Raw genomic sequence first — 12,480 nt, 5'->3', positions numbered from 1 at the left:
TCCTGTATGTCTGTCAAGCAACATATTAGGTTCTAATTGATATTAATGTTTACTTTGTAATAACAAAAATGGGTTTACTTGATACACACATACATTCACATAAGTTTTATTCAGGGTAAATGTATGTGAATCGTTCCTAGCTCTGTTGGTCAAAAGTTCCCTGCAAAACTAACACTCAATATCCCTGTTACAGTAAATATCAAAACGTCCATCATTTTACTAGTTATTTGTTCCTACAGTGATGTTTTCATGTTGTTTGTCCCTGCAGCTCCATGTAAGACAGAAAAGAAAACCGAGTCTGGTTTGTCTGTGTTTCTGAAGGAAATCAACCGGAAGGCCGAGCCTGTGGCGGAGACAGTAGTGACAGGTACACAGAAGGGACATGGATCTACATTTTGTTCATGTTACCATTAAAATCTGTTAACTATTGTTTCATATTTGAATCCAAAACACTTTGATGAAGTAAGAAATATGCTGAAGCAAGATGCTCACATGGAATGCCACACAATAGTCTTACGTTTTCAGTATGGACTTCAATTTTTCTTTAAAAGCAGAAATGAGATTTTTTCATGCATGTCTGCTTATATACATTTATCTTATATCTGAATGCTATGTGTTGATTTAGTATACTTAATTTCTTTTGAGTAGAATGAATTTGGGAAATATGATTTGCTCTACCCCATCTGTTTGAACATAGATGTGTCTCTTTATCTGAGTATAGCTATTAGGGCTGTAACGATTCACCCATACCTCGATTCGATTTGATTTTCGATATTGGACCCTCGATTCGATTCTTCATACAAGTAAAAACATCCATTTCATTTAACTCTCAAGGTCGGCTTTTTTTGCATGAAATCCATCGTAAACTTGGCGATGTCTACTAGCTACAATTCTCATTGGATAATTAACCTGGTGTCAACCAATCACATATCGCCTTATTTCAGCGCTCCAAACTGCTCGAGTTGGAGTCCAAATTTCGTTCTGGCTGTGTGGAAATAATTTAAATAGGTATTCAAATATCAAATCGAAATAGTGATAATGGTTATAGAAAATCGAAACTAAGGTGTCGGATTCGATTTTCGTTGAATCTAACCGAATCGTTGCAGCCCTAATAGCTATATCCATTTGTCTGTGTATGGCAACATCTGTTTGTGTGAGTGAAGCTGTTTGTTTGAGTACAGCTACCTGTGTTTGTTTGAGTCTAGCTACGGCATTGCCTTCCAGATGCATCGTCTCGGTGTGGGGACCAGCCAGTGTTGAAGTCTCCCCTGATGCACATCGAGGGTTTCCTGGAGGCTCTCACCAATGCTGATAAAGATGGGAGAATGGTCATCAGTGTGCAAAGTAAACACAGCAAGAAGCCATTACAAAGATCTCAGATTAGTTATATCTGATAAGGAGTAATCAGTGGGTCCTGTTGAGTGAAGCACACCGACATAGCAAAGTCTTCATCTTGCTCAATATTTATTCACATAAGGAAAATATTGACAGGCATGACTTTTTTATAGAAAAGAGAGAAAAAATGTTTTCCTATAATATAACTTAATTAAAATAAACTTGAAAATAAGCTAGACATTTTATTTCCTGACACTGGAGTTATTTTTTGTTTCTTAAACAGAAATTACAGTTGGTTAGGACTGGTTGAATGTCCTTCCAATAATGGACTTCGATAAACAAAATCAGCAATAAGTCTGTAGTACTCTATTCCGTTCAGTGCAATGAAATAAACACAGCACAAGTTAAAAGAAAGTTGATCAATGTTACATACATTTGAAGTGTATATAAAAAGTGCCTGGTGGTTCACTCAGCAAAGAATGGCTAAACTGTATGAGACACTTCAAACAAAACTGCAGAACCTATCTTCCGTCTTTCTAAAGATCTAGTTGTTTGTTCGTTTCCAGCTCGGCTCAGTCAGAGTTACCTCAAGTTCTTGCTGTTAAACCCTGCCGTCCATTTTAAAAGTGTCGTGAAGGAGGCGAGAGCTGTAGTAGTGGCCGGAGGCACCATGCAGCCGGTAAGTGGATCCTGCTTCCATATTGGTTATGTGAGGTAGCCCTGAGGTAAGGGTGTTTGGTCATGTTGAAATTAGTCCGAGTTTGATTCCCGATGTGACTTGCAGTTAACGATTTGTTGCTGTTCAAATCATTGTCTGTTAGGTCAGGCCAAATATAATGTTTGTTTCAGGTAACATTGTCTCAAGATATGGATCTGTAATTAGGTGTTTCTAGCTCACACTGTCTGAAAGGGCATGGGTTCAAATTGTGCAAAGCCCATTTCTGGTGTCCCCCCGTCATGATATTGCTGGAATATTGCTAAAAGTGGCGTAAACCTAACTTACTCACCCACTCAAATTGTGCAAGAAGTTAAAATTCATTCGTAATATGTCCATTCTGGCCAATACTCAAACTGTCCACATTGGCCACAACTTGTACCAAATGTACCAATGTGGGGAATTAAAACCCGGGTCTTCAGCATGACGAGTGAACGCTTTAACCACTATGCTACCCCACTGACAGTCATTCACTCAAAGGGAAAGCTTCAAAGAAAACATTTATCACAATGAAACATAGATCATGCATTATTCAATTTATTCTGCAGATTTCGGAGTTTAAACAGCAGCTATTCACAGCGGCAGGGGTTCAGGCAGACAGGATACTGGAATACTCGTGTGGTGAGTTGTCTGCCGGTCAAGCATGGAAAACATGAAACGTGGGAATCAGTTTTAATGTGAAAATAGATTGTGTGATACAACAAGTGAAAATTTGTGTATAATGTCGCCCAGCAGTGAATGGGTACCAGGTAGGATGAGTTGTTAATGTGAGTGTAATCCTTCTAGCACTAATAGTTTATATACTGACAAGGGGTATGAGGACTTAAGTGCACACTTAGCCAGTGATAGGGGTATTAACACTGCAGTGCTTTGTACATGCTCTTCTGTGTGGAACCTAGAAAAGGTCAGAGTATATAGTTATCCCAAAGAATTCCTGTCCATCTGAAGACATTTTTGTTCAACCAATACCTTAAAAACTATTGGCTGGCTGGTATTCAAGAGATGCAGTGCAAATTTTGATGAAGACATTTTAATTTTTAAGGTCAGGGGTGTTAGTGAGCCTTGCACACAATTTTTGGCATGTTCTCACAAGGACTTACTCCATGTGTACTAGTTGTGAAGGTTATGTAAATGAGTGACACCAGGTGGCGTGACTATTGCAGGTCACGTGATCCCAGGCTGCAATATCTTGCCGATGGTTGTGCCAAGTGGACCTTCAGACCACATCCTGGAGTTCACCTATCAGAACAGAGACAAACCCGCATTGGTAGGTCTTCTTGTGATTCCAGTACTTGGCTGATCTGATCATTATATATAGTCCATGGTGTATATGTGTTCCAGTTAATACATATAGGTGATCTCAGCCTCACCTATCAGAACAGAGACAAACCCGCATTGGTATGTCATCTTGTGATTCCAGTACTTGGCTGGTCTGATCTTTATATACTCCATGGTGTATATGTGTTCCAGTTAATACATATAGGTGATCTCACCCTCACCTATCAGAACAGAGACAAACCCGCATTGGTAGGTCATCTTGTGATTCCAGTACTTGGCTGGTCTGATCTTTATATACTCCATGGTGTATATGTGTTCCAGTTAATACATATAGGTGATCTCAGCCTCACCTATCAGAACAGAGACAAACCAGCATTGGTAGGTCATCTGGGTGTCATTTACAAAGCAACTTTAGTGCTAAGACCGTTGTAAGTCCTTTATAAGACATGGGAGTTATGGTAAACTTGACACTAAGATCACTTTGTGCAGCAGTACCCTGGTGATACCAGTTCTTGTCTGATCTGATCTTTATCTACTCCAAGCTATGACCTGTGTATGTATATTAGTGGATCGACTAGATCAAGTTTCCATACTAATTGTGCATTTGATGATAAGAAACAATAAAATTGGTTAAAGGCAAAATATTATTTATCTAGTACGCATGCGCAAAATGAAATTATTTTGAGTGCCTCCACATCCTAAATTGTTCACTATGCATCAGTCTATGAATGTGCAAAGTTTCATGCTTTTATTGTTAAGTGCACATTGTATCTGCTAAGCCATGTCACTATGTGTATATTATATAGCTGTTATATTCCTTACTGGAACGTAAAACAACATTGTATCTGCTAAGCCATTTCACTATATGTATATTGTATAGCTGTTATATTCCTTACTGGAACGTAAAACAACATTGTATCTGCTAAGCCATTTCACTATATGTATATTGTATAGCTGTTATATTCCTTACTGGAACGTAAAACAACATTGTATCTGCTAAGCCATTTCACTATATGTATATTGTATAGCTGTTATATTCCTTACTGGAACGTAAAACAACATTGTATCTGCTAAGCCATTTCACTATATGTATATTGTATAGCTGTTATATTCCTTACTGGGACATACACAACATTCACTCATGGCTGTCTTTGTTCCAGCTTGATGAGCTGGGCCGTCTTGTGATGAACGTGTGTCAGGTGGTACCAGGGGGTGTGGTCATGTTCTTCCCATCTTACGATTACGAGAAGAAAGTGTACAACCACTGGGACAGTTCAGGCATGCTGAAGAAGATAGCAGCCAGAAAGAGGGTGAGTAGGGATGATATATGAGGGGTGAGGGTTACCATGACTGATGAAGGCTGGTAATCTACTTGTTATGCTTCAAAACTGAAACAATAAGTCAATGACTGATTTCGCTATATCCAGCCCGAACCAGTGAAGATTAAATACTGCTCTTTCAGGTAACCGTTTATTGTCAACTGGCACCAAGTGCCATGAAAACATGAACTGAAAAAGATGATGTGGGTTAACAGTCATTTGTAAGAACAGGCCGACATCTTATTTGGCTGTACTATATGTACAGTAACTATTTCTTTTATTCAGATATTCCGTGAACCCAAACTGGCTTCTATGGTTGACTCAACTCTTGCTGAGTTTGGCAAATGTATAAAGGTGAGTTTCCTTGGTTACAATGTCGTCATTTGTTTCATTCCAAGCACACAATCACATGGATTCAGTTACGTTTTTTGTTACTTGTTTTGTTTTTCAGTGTTGCACACAGTGTCTCTGTTACAGTTCTGTGTTGTACATATGCATTCTCTGTTACAGTTCAGTGTTGTACATATGCATTCTCTGTTACAGTTCAGTGTTGTACATATGCATTCTCTGTTACAGTTCTGTGTTGTACATATGCATTCTCTGTTACAGTTCAGTGTTGTACATATGCATTCTCTGTTACAGTTCTGTGTTGTACATATGCATTCTCTCTGTGACAGTTCTGTGTTGTACATATGCATTCTCTGTTACAGTGTTGTACATATGCATCCTCTGTTACAGTTCAGTGTTGTACATATGCATTCTCTGTGACAGTTCAGTGTTGTACATATGCATTCTCTGTTACAGTTCTGTGTTGTACATATGCATTCTCTGTTACAGTTCAGTGTTGTACAGATGCATTCTCTGTTACAGTTCAGTGTTGTACATATGCATTCTCTGTTACAGTTCTGTGTTGTACATATGCATTCTCTGTTACAGTTCTGTGTTGTACAGATGCATTCTCTGTTACAGTTCAGTGTTGTATATATGCATTCTGTGTTACAGTTCTGTGTTGTACATATGCATTCTCTGTTACAGTTCAGTGTTGTACAGATGCATTCTCTGTTACAGTTCAGTGTTGTACATATGCATTCTCTGTGACAGGTCTGTGTTGTACAGATGCATTCTGTGTTACAGTTCTGTGTTGTACAGATGCAGAGATGCCAACCCTTACGCTTTAGGCGTAATTATTACGATTTTGACCATTAAATTACGCCATTACACTTAATCTGCGAAAATTACGCTTTTCTACTCGTTTTTCGAAAATCAGTTAAGTGGATAAATTTTCACAGGGAAGTGTTTCGTAACGCACAGGTGCAGGGTTGCAGAAATGGCCTCGCACCGATAGGAATCGCTTACTCTTAGCATCGCACTCATTCCAATTAACTTGCAAGGAATTAAAGTATGTTGAGTCACATGACCAACAATTTTCGATGTATGGAGCTTCATAATGATTGGTCACATGTGTTTCTGTCTAGAATCTTCCTTTCGTGAAAACGTGTACCATGTTGAAGCGATCGACAGACAAGTATTACACTTTTTAGGTCCAAATTACACTTTTTGACCTCTAGTATTACACTTAGGCCCCAAATAGGGTTGGCATCTCTGCAGATGCATTCTGTGTTACAGTTCTGTGTTGTACAGATGCATTCTGTGTTACAGTTCTGTGTTGTACAGATGCATTCTGTGTTACAGTTCTGTGTTGTACAGATGCATTCTGTGTTACAGTTCTGTGTTGTACAGATGCATTCTGTGTTACAGTTCTGTGTTGTACAGATGCATTCTGTGTTACAGTTCTGTGTTGTACAGATGCATTCTGTGTTACAGTTCTGTGTTGTACAGATGCATTCTGTGACAGGTCTGTGTTGTACAGATGCTTTCTCTGTGACAGGTCTGTGTTGTACAGATGCATTCTGTGTTACAGTTCTGCATGTTGTTACAGTTCTGTGTTGTACAGATGCATTCTGTGACAGGTCTGTGTTGTACAGCAGCATTCACTGTTGTACAGATGCATTCTGTGTTACAGTTCACTGTTGTACAGATGCATTCTTCTCACTGTTTACAGATGTTCTGTTACAGTTAAGCTGTTGTACAGATGCATTTTGTTACAGTTCAGTGTTGTACAGATGCATTCTCTGTTACAGTTCACTGTTGTACAGATGCATTCTCTGTTACAGTTCTGTGTTGTACAGATGCATTTTGTTACAGTTCAGTGTTGTACATATGCATTCTCTGTTACAGTTCACTGTTGTACATATGCATTCTCTGTTACAGTTCACTGTTGTACAGATGCATTCTGTTACAGTTCTGTAATGCACAGATGCATTCTCTGGTACAGTTCTGTATTACATGGATGCATTCTGTTGCAGTTCTGTATTGCATAAATGGATTCTGTTACAGTTCTGTAATGCACGGATGGATTCTGTTACAGTTCGGTTTTACACAGATGGATTCTTTTACAGTTCTGTATTACACAAATGGATTCTGTTACAGTTCTGTAATACACAGATGGATTCTGTTACAGTTCTGTATTACACAGATGGATTCTGTTACAGTTCTGTATTACACAGATGGATTCTGTTACAGTTCTGTATTACACGGATGGATTCTGTTACAGTTCTGTAATACACGGATGGATTCTGTTACAGTTCTGTATTACACAGATGGATTCTGTTACAGTTCTGTTTTACACAGATGGATTCTGTTACAGTTCTGTAATACACAGATGGATTCTGTTACAGTTCTGTATTACACAGATGGATTCTGTTACAGTTCTGTATTACACAGATGGATTCTGTTACAGTTCTGTATTACACGGATGGATTCTGTTACAGTTCTGTATTACACAGATGGATTCTGTTACAGTTCTGTCTTACACAAATGGATTCTGTTACAATGTAACATATGTTATATTTGGGATTACACTTTCCACAGTGGAAGTTCGCGGTGGCTGAGCGGGTTAGGCGGCAGACTTTGTGTGCTAGCGATTAGGTGCCTGACTCTGAGGGTGTTGGTTCGATTCCCGGATGGGACTCAACTCAAAAGTACTAGAATTTGTACTTTACTAAGAAAGTGTAATCCCACAAATAAATGTGTTACACTGACAACTTTCTAAATGGCATTGTTTAATTACACGATTCTGTTACAGTTCTGTATTACACACGTCTTCTCCGTTACAGTTCAGTGTCACAGCATCAGCCGGTGTCACTGGGGGTATCCTCCTCTGTGTTGTGGGAGGCAAAATGAGTGAAGGGATTAACTTCTCTGATGACCTCGGCAGGTGAGATTCAACAAAACCAAATTTTTTCACATTGACCTCTACAGTAGCTTTAAATACTTTTATAAAGATAACTAAGCCCCCAACAGCCATCACATGTACATGTGCGCAGCCTGGCTTTAAATCTGCAACAAAAGCAAAACATCTAGCTTATACAGTTCCTTTTCCATAAACAGGAAGCTGCACAGGCCAACCCCAGTTCCGCACAAAATGTCACCTGTTCAATAATATCTCTGGTCACATTCACCATAAGTCATCGTGTTGAAAATCAAAGCACTAAATATTGAAGAACATGATCAGTTTTAATTACATGAGGGATGTACATTTCGAAAACACTCAATTCTTACACAAAATCACCCAATCCCAGCTGTCAGATGATTCAGTCTACACTAAAGGAAACTGCTTGTTAGACGACTGATTCTGATTTGGTGTAGTAGAACCTACATGCCACACTGCCATGCTTTTACTAAGTTTGAGACAGGGCTCCAGATAATTTTTCATGATCAGGAGTACGTACTCCATAGTTTTTCAATATAGGAGTACTGGAAAACAATAAGAGTACTGAATGGAATTTAATGGAATATCAGTCATCTTATGTTTCATTTCATATATGCACCACAACATTGCTACTATATGTAAACAGGTCAATAAACAATAAAACAATACTTTTTCAGATAAATATGTCTGTAAATGATTTTTAAGACTGTACACCATTGCTGTGGTGCGTATCTGCTACGTATTCTTAATTATTTCCTACCATGCATATCCTTCCGTGCATATTTTTTATCCATACATACACCGATATGGCCCTTATCTGGAGCCCTGTTGAGAGTAACTGAATGTTGTTTTGGGCTGCTATATACATCGGCCTTACAACAAACGCAGCATAATATCTTCTAAATCCACGTAGACCGCTTGCTTGGTGTAGTGGTTAGAGTGTCTGCCCGGAGAGTGGAAGGTCGCCAGTTCGATCCCCGACTGCGTCATACCAAAAGACGTTAAAATATGGTACTTGTTGGTCCCTGCCTAGCGCTCGGCATTAATGGGTACATCAAGGACTGGTCAGCTCGGAGTCAGTATAATGTGTCTGAGTGGGGTATTCATGCTTCACTGCAGCATGGTATCTCAGTGGGCTAGCACTATAAAACCAGCTTCAGTCTGGGCTAGTACAAGCAGCCGCACATACACATACACACGCATGCACGTCGTCATATGAGCAAAATATTCTCAAGCACGACGTTAAACCCAATTTCAGCTCACCTCCTCACCTCACCTCACCTCACCTCACCTCACCTCACCTCGAAACCCACGTTTGTCAGCTGATATGACAAGCATAGGGAACTGGGCATATTCCGGGCAGAAGTAGTTACAGGAGAGTGACATGCAACCACAATCGCAATTATCTGGACATTCTCATTCTATGATCCATGAGTGAGTGAGTTTAGTTTTTCTCTGCTAATACAATATTCCAGCAATATCACGGCAAGGGACACCAGAAACAGGCTATACATTGTGCCCATGTGGGGAAACGAACCTGGATCTTCAGCGTGACAAGCAAATGCTATAACCACTAGGCTACCCCAACGCCCCACATTCACACAAAAAGCATGATACTTTTACCGTTATGTTTTCTCACATATATACAATTATTTACACATGAAGAACAGGGTCTTCATCTACCCATGCTTGTCATTAGAGGCGACTTACAGGATCAGGTTAATGTATATCATTGTATCCCAGGGGCGGTGGGGTAGTGTAGTGGTTAAAGCATTGGCTCGTCACGCCGAAGACCCGGGTTCGAATCCCCACATGGGTACAATAAGGGAAGCTCATTTCTGGTGTCCCCCGCCGTGATATTGTTGGAATATTGCTAAAAGCGGCATAAAACCAAACTCAGTCAGTCATTGTATCCAAATTCTATAGGTGGATGTTCATGATGTAAGCTGCTGGATTGACTGGTCCAGACCCAATTATTTACGTACTGCTATCATATTGCTGAAAACTAGAAACAAACAAAACAATTAAAGTGTGCAACTAGGCAACTGAATTAATTATTGCATATTTTTAGCTCACCTGACCAACACTTCAGCTATTTTAAAATAAATATATATGCACATATGTTTGATCTGTAGGGATGCACATTCCTTGATTTTCATCGCAAAATCACATGTGTTTGATCTGTAGGGACACGCATTCCTTGATAATCATCTGATAATCACTTGTTTCATGTGTAGGGACACTTTCCTTGATGTGTGTGCATGTCCCACTCTTCAGTGATCCAAGAGCATTGATCCTTTAAGCATGTTGTTTCTAGTTTCTCACAAAAGGCTCTCAGTAGCAACTTGGGGCGTTGGATCATCAGGTTCTTTCAAGTGTTTTTAGATTATTTCATTGTGGATGTTGGTGCATTCTGATGTGTTCCATTGTCACTGCTCAAGTTGTCAAGGCTGTTGTAGTATTGTTGTAATGCTTAAGTGTGGACCAATTAAATCACCATTACAGCTGCCAGATCTTGAGACATGATGTTTATTTTTATCAGCTTTAGCTTTGACTATGATCCTTGAAAAATGTTGCAAATCATCTGGATATTTTTTTCATTTTGTGATGCAAAAGCAATTGCTACAAAGTACATATTTCTCTGTGTGAAGATTCCAATTGTTTATAGGGTGGTGGGGTAGCCCAGTGGTTAAAGCACTTGCTCGTCACTAAAGGACCCGGGTTCGATTCCCCACATGGGCACAATGTGTGGAGCCCATTTCTGGTGTCCCCTGCTATATGACGTCATTGGACTTGACTTTATAAAATTAGCAGACAATTTCAGCCGATCATAAAATGCATAAGTGTCACATGCAGTAGCGATGTTTTCATATGGATTCTTTATGCAATTATCATCTTCACACACTGTCATAAACTTGCTGCCTTTCCTATTAGTAGGGTGGTGGGGTAGCCTACTGGTTAAGCGCTCGTTCTTCACGCTGAAGGCCTTGGTTTGATTTCCCTGCACAGGTACAATGTGTGAAGAACATTTCTGGTGTCTCCACCATGATATTTCTGGAATATTGCTAAAAGAGTCGTAAAGTCATACTCACTCACTCACTCACTCGTACCTATCAGTGATCATGAGGACAGGTACATTCAGCTAGTCCCAGTATATTTCACATATATACCATAACACATCACCTGCAGATTAAATGCTACTGGAATCACTGCTAATTAAACAGGCAATAAACTGGTCTGCACTTGTGGAAAAAAGTTTTGTAAAGAAGTTCTTGATGAATTTTATGTGTGTGTATATAGTTTGGTCTGATTGTTTTCTAGGCAGTGGGGTAGCCCAGTGGTTAAAGCATTGGCTCGTCATGCCGAAGACCCGGGTTCGATTTCCCACATGAGTACAATGTGTGAAGTCCATTTCTGGTGTCCCCTGCCATGATACTGCTGGAATATTGCTAAAGGCAGCATGAAACCCAACTCACTCACTGATTGTTTTCAACTGATGTTGTATACCTTGTTTGCTGTCTGTACAGGTGTATAGTCATGGTGGGAATGCCATACCCGAACATGTACTCGCCTGAACTCCGGGAGAAGATGGACTACCTCAACAAGAATTATGTATGTTTGCTTTTACTTGATTTAGTAACCATGAATATAAACTTGCTTGCGATGACTTTCATACAGTGTTTAGACCTAACTCTGACAAGTTTCATACTCCAGTGAACTCACTCAAAGTGAAAGTAATTATATGTTGTACAGGTGACAACTGAGATACAAATAGAAAGGAGAGGTTACGTGAGTTTCTAAGATGCCTAGCGGTTAGAACAATCGAGAAAAAAATACATTATCAGACAATAAAGGTATAGTTTTTTGATGACGTAACAATTGAATGACGTTATCCCGTCACTGCGCCATTCTAGTGTGCCCCCTCGTAATCGAACCATTTTACATTATGTCACAATGTAAGCGACGTCACGATGCATGTCAGTTGTCATCGCCTCGTACGGCCTCCTACAGTAAACTACACCGTTGCATCCAGTTTCTTGGTTTGCTGTTGCTTCACGCAGCTAAAATCACTGGTGGAAGCATTACGTTTATGTTTTACGACGGTTAAATGTGTCATTTCGACTCACAAGTTTTCAGCGACACGGTAGCGTTAAGTAATGTTTACATTCCCACAATGCAATTGTGGAATGTCGCTTGACTACTCAACTTCCTCTGGATGTACTGATCTAAACTTACGCTGGTAGTAGAAATGCAACGTTCATATTGGCCCATATGGTTTACGTTAATGACAGATGTAATTAAAATAATTCAGAGAAGATATGTAATCCGAACGTAAACCATCATCAAACTGTTATCATTTGTTTTTTTCTGGTAACATTCGTCTTAACGTAGGGGGCAGACACATCAATAGAACAGCGCGCCAGTTAGCCCTGTGCGAGGATTCTTAATTTAGGTCAGCGACACCATCGTTTGTTTTCTGCCTTAAATTAATCGTAATTATCTTTAGAAAGTATTAAATTTGGCATCTTAGAAAAGAAATACACTTCGCCCTGCCACCATGT

At 39.6% G+C, this 12,480-nt stretch overlaps 1 protein-coding gene across 1 annotated transcript in view; it reads left to right on the top strand.

Annotated features, from left to right (window-relative positions):
* The window catches only part of LOC124277402 (ATP-dependent DNA helicase DDX11-like), a 36,513-nt gene that overhangs the window by 16,803 nt on the left and 7,230 nt on the right, over window positions 1–12,480 (top strand). The window contains exons 17-25 of the mRNA XM_046713086.1: window positions 269–367; window positions 1,225–1,344; window positions 1,902–2,014; window positions 2,599–2,671; window positions 3,214–3,317; window positions 4,489–4,638; window positions 4,933–5,001; window positions 7,824–7,924; window positions 11,446–11,530. Of these exons, the coding sequence (XP_046569042.1) occupies window positions 269–367; window positions 1,225–1,344; window positions 1,902–2,014; window positions 2,599–2,671; window positions 3,214–3,317; window positions 4,489–4,638; window positions 4,933–5,001; window positions 7,824–7,924; window positions 11,446–11,530 (914 nt within the window). The remainder of the gene's footprint in view (window positions 1–268; window positions 368–1,224; window positions 1,345–1,901; window positions 2,015–2,598; window positions 2,672–3,213; window positions 3,318–4,488; window positions 4,639–4,932; window positions 5,002–7,823; window positions 7,925–11,445; window positions 11,531–12,480) is intronic.

The sequence above is a fragment of the Haliotis rubra genome, unplaced genomic scaffold (assembly GCF_003918875.1).
Source record: "Haliotis rubra isolate DU_JTF1 unplaced genomic scaffold, ASM391887v1 Scf221, whole genome shotgun sequence".
Classification (NCBI taxonomy): Eukaryota; Metazoa; Mollusca; class Gastropoda; order Lepetellida; family Haliotidae; genus Haliotis; species Haliotis rubra.
Note: the sequence above shows the minus strand (reverse complement) of the source record. Positions and strands in the feature narration are given on the sequence as shown.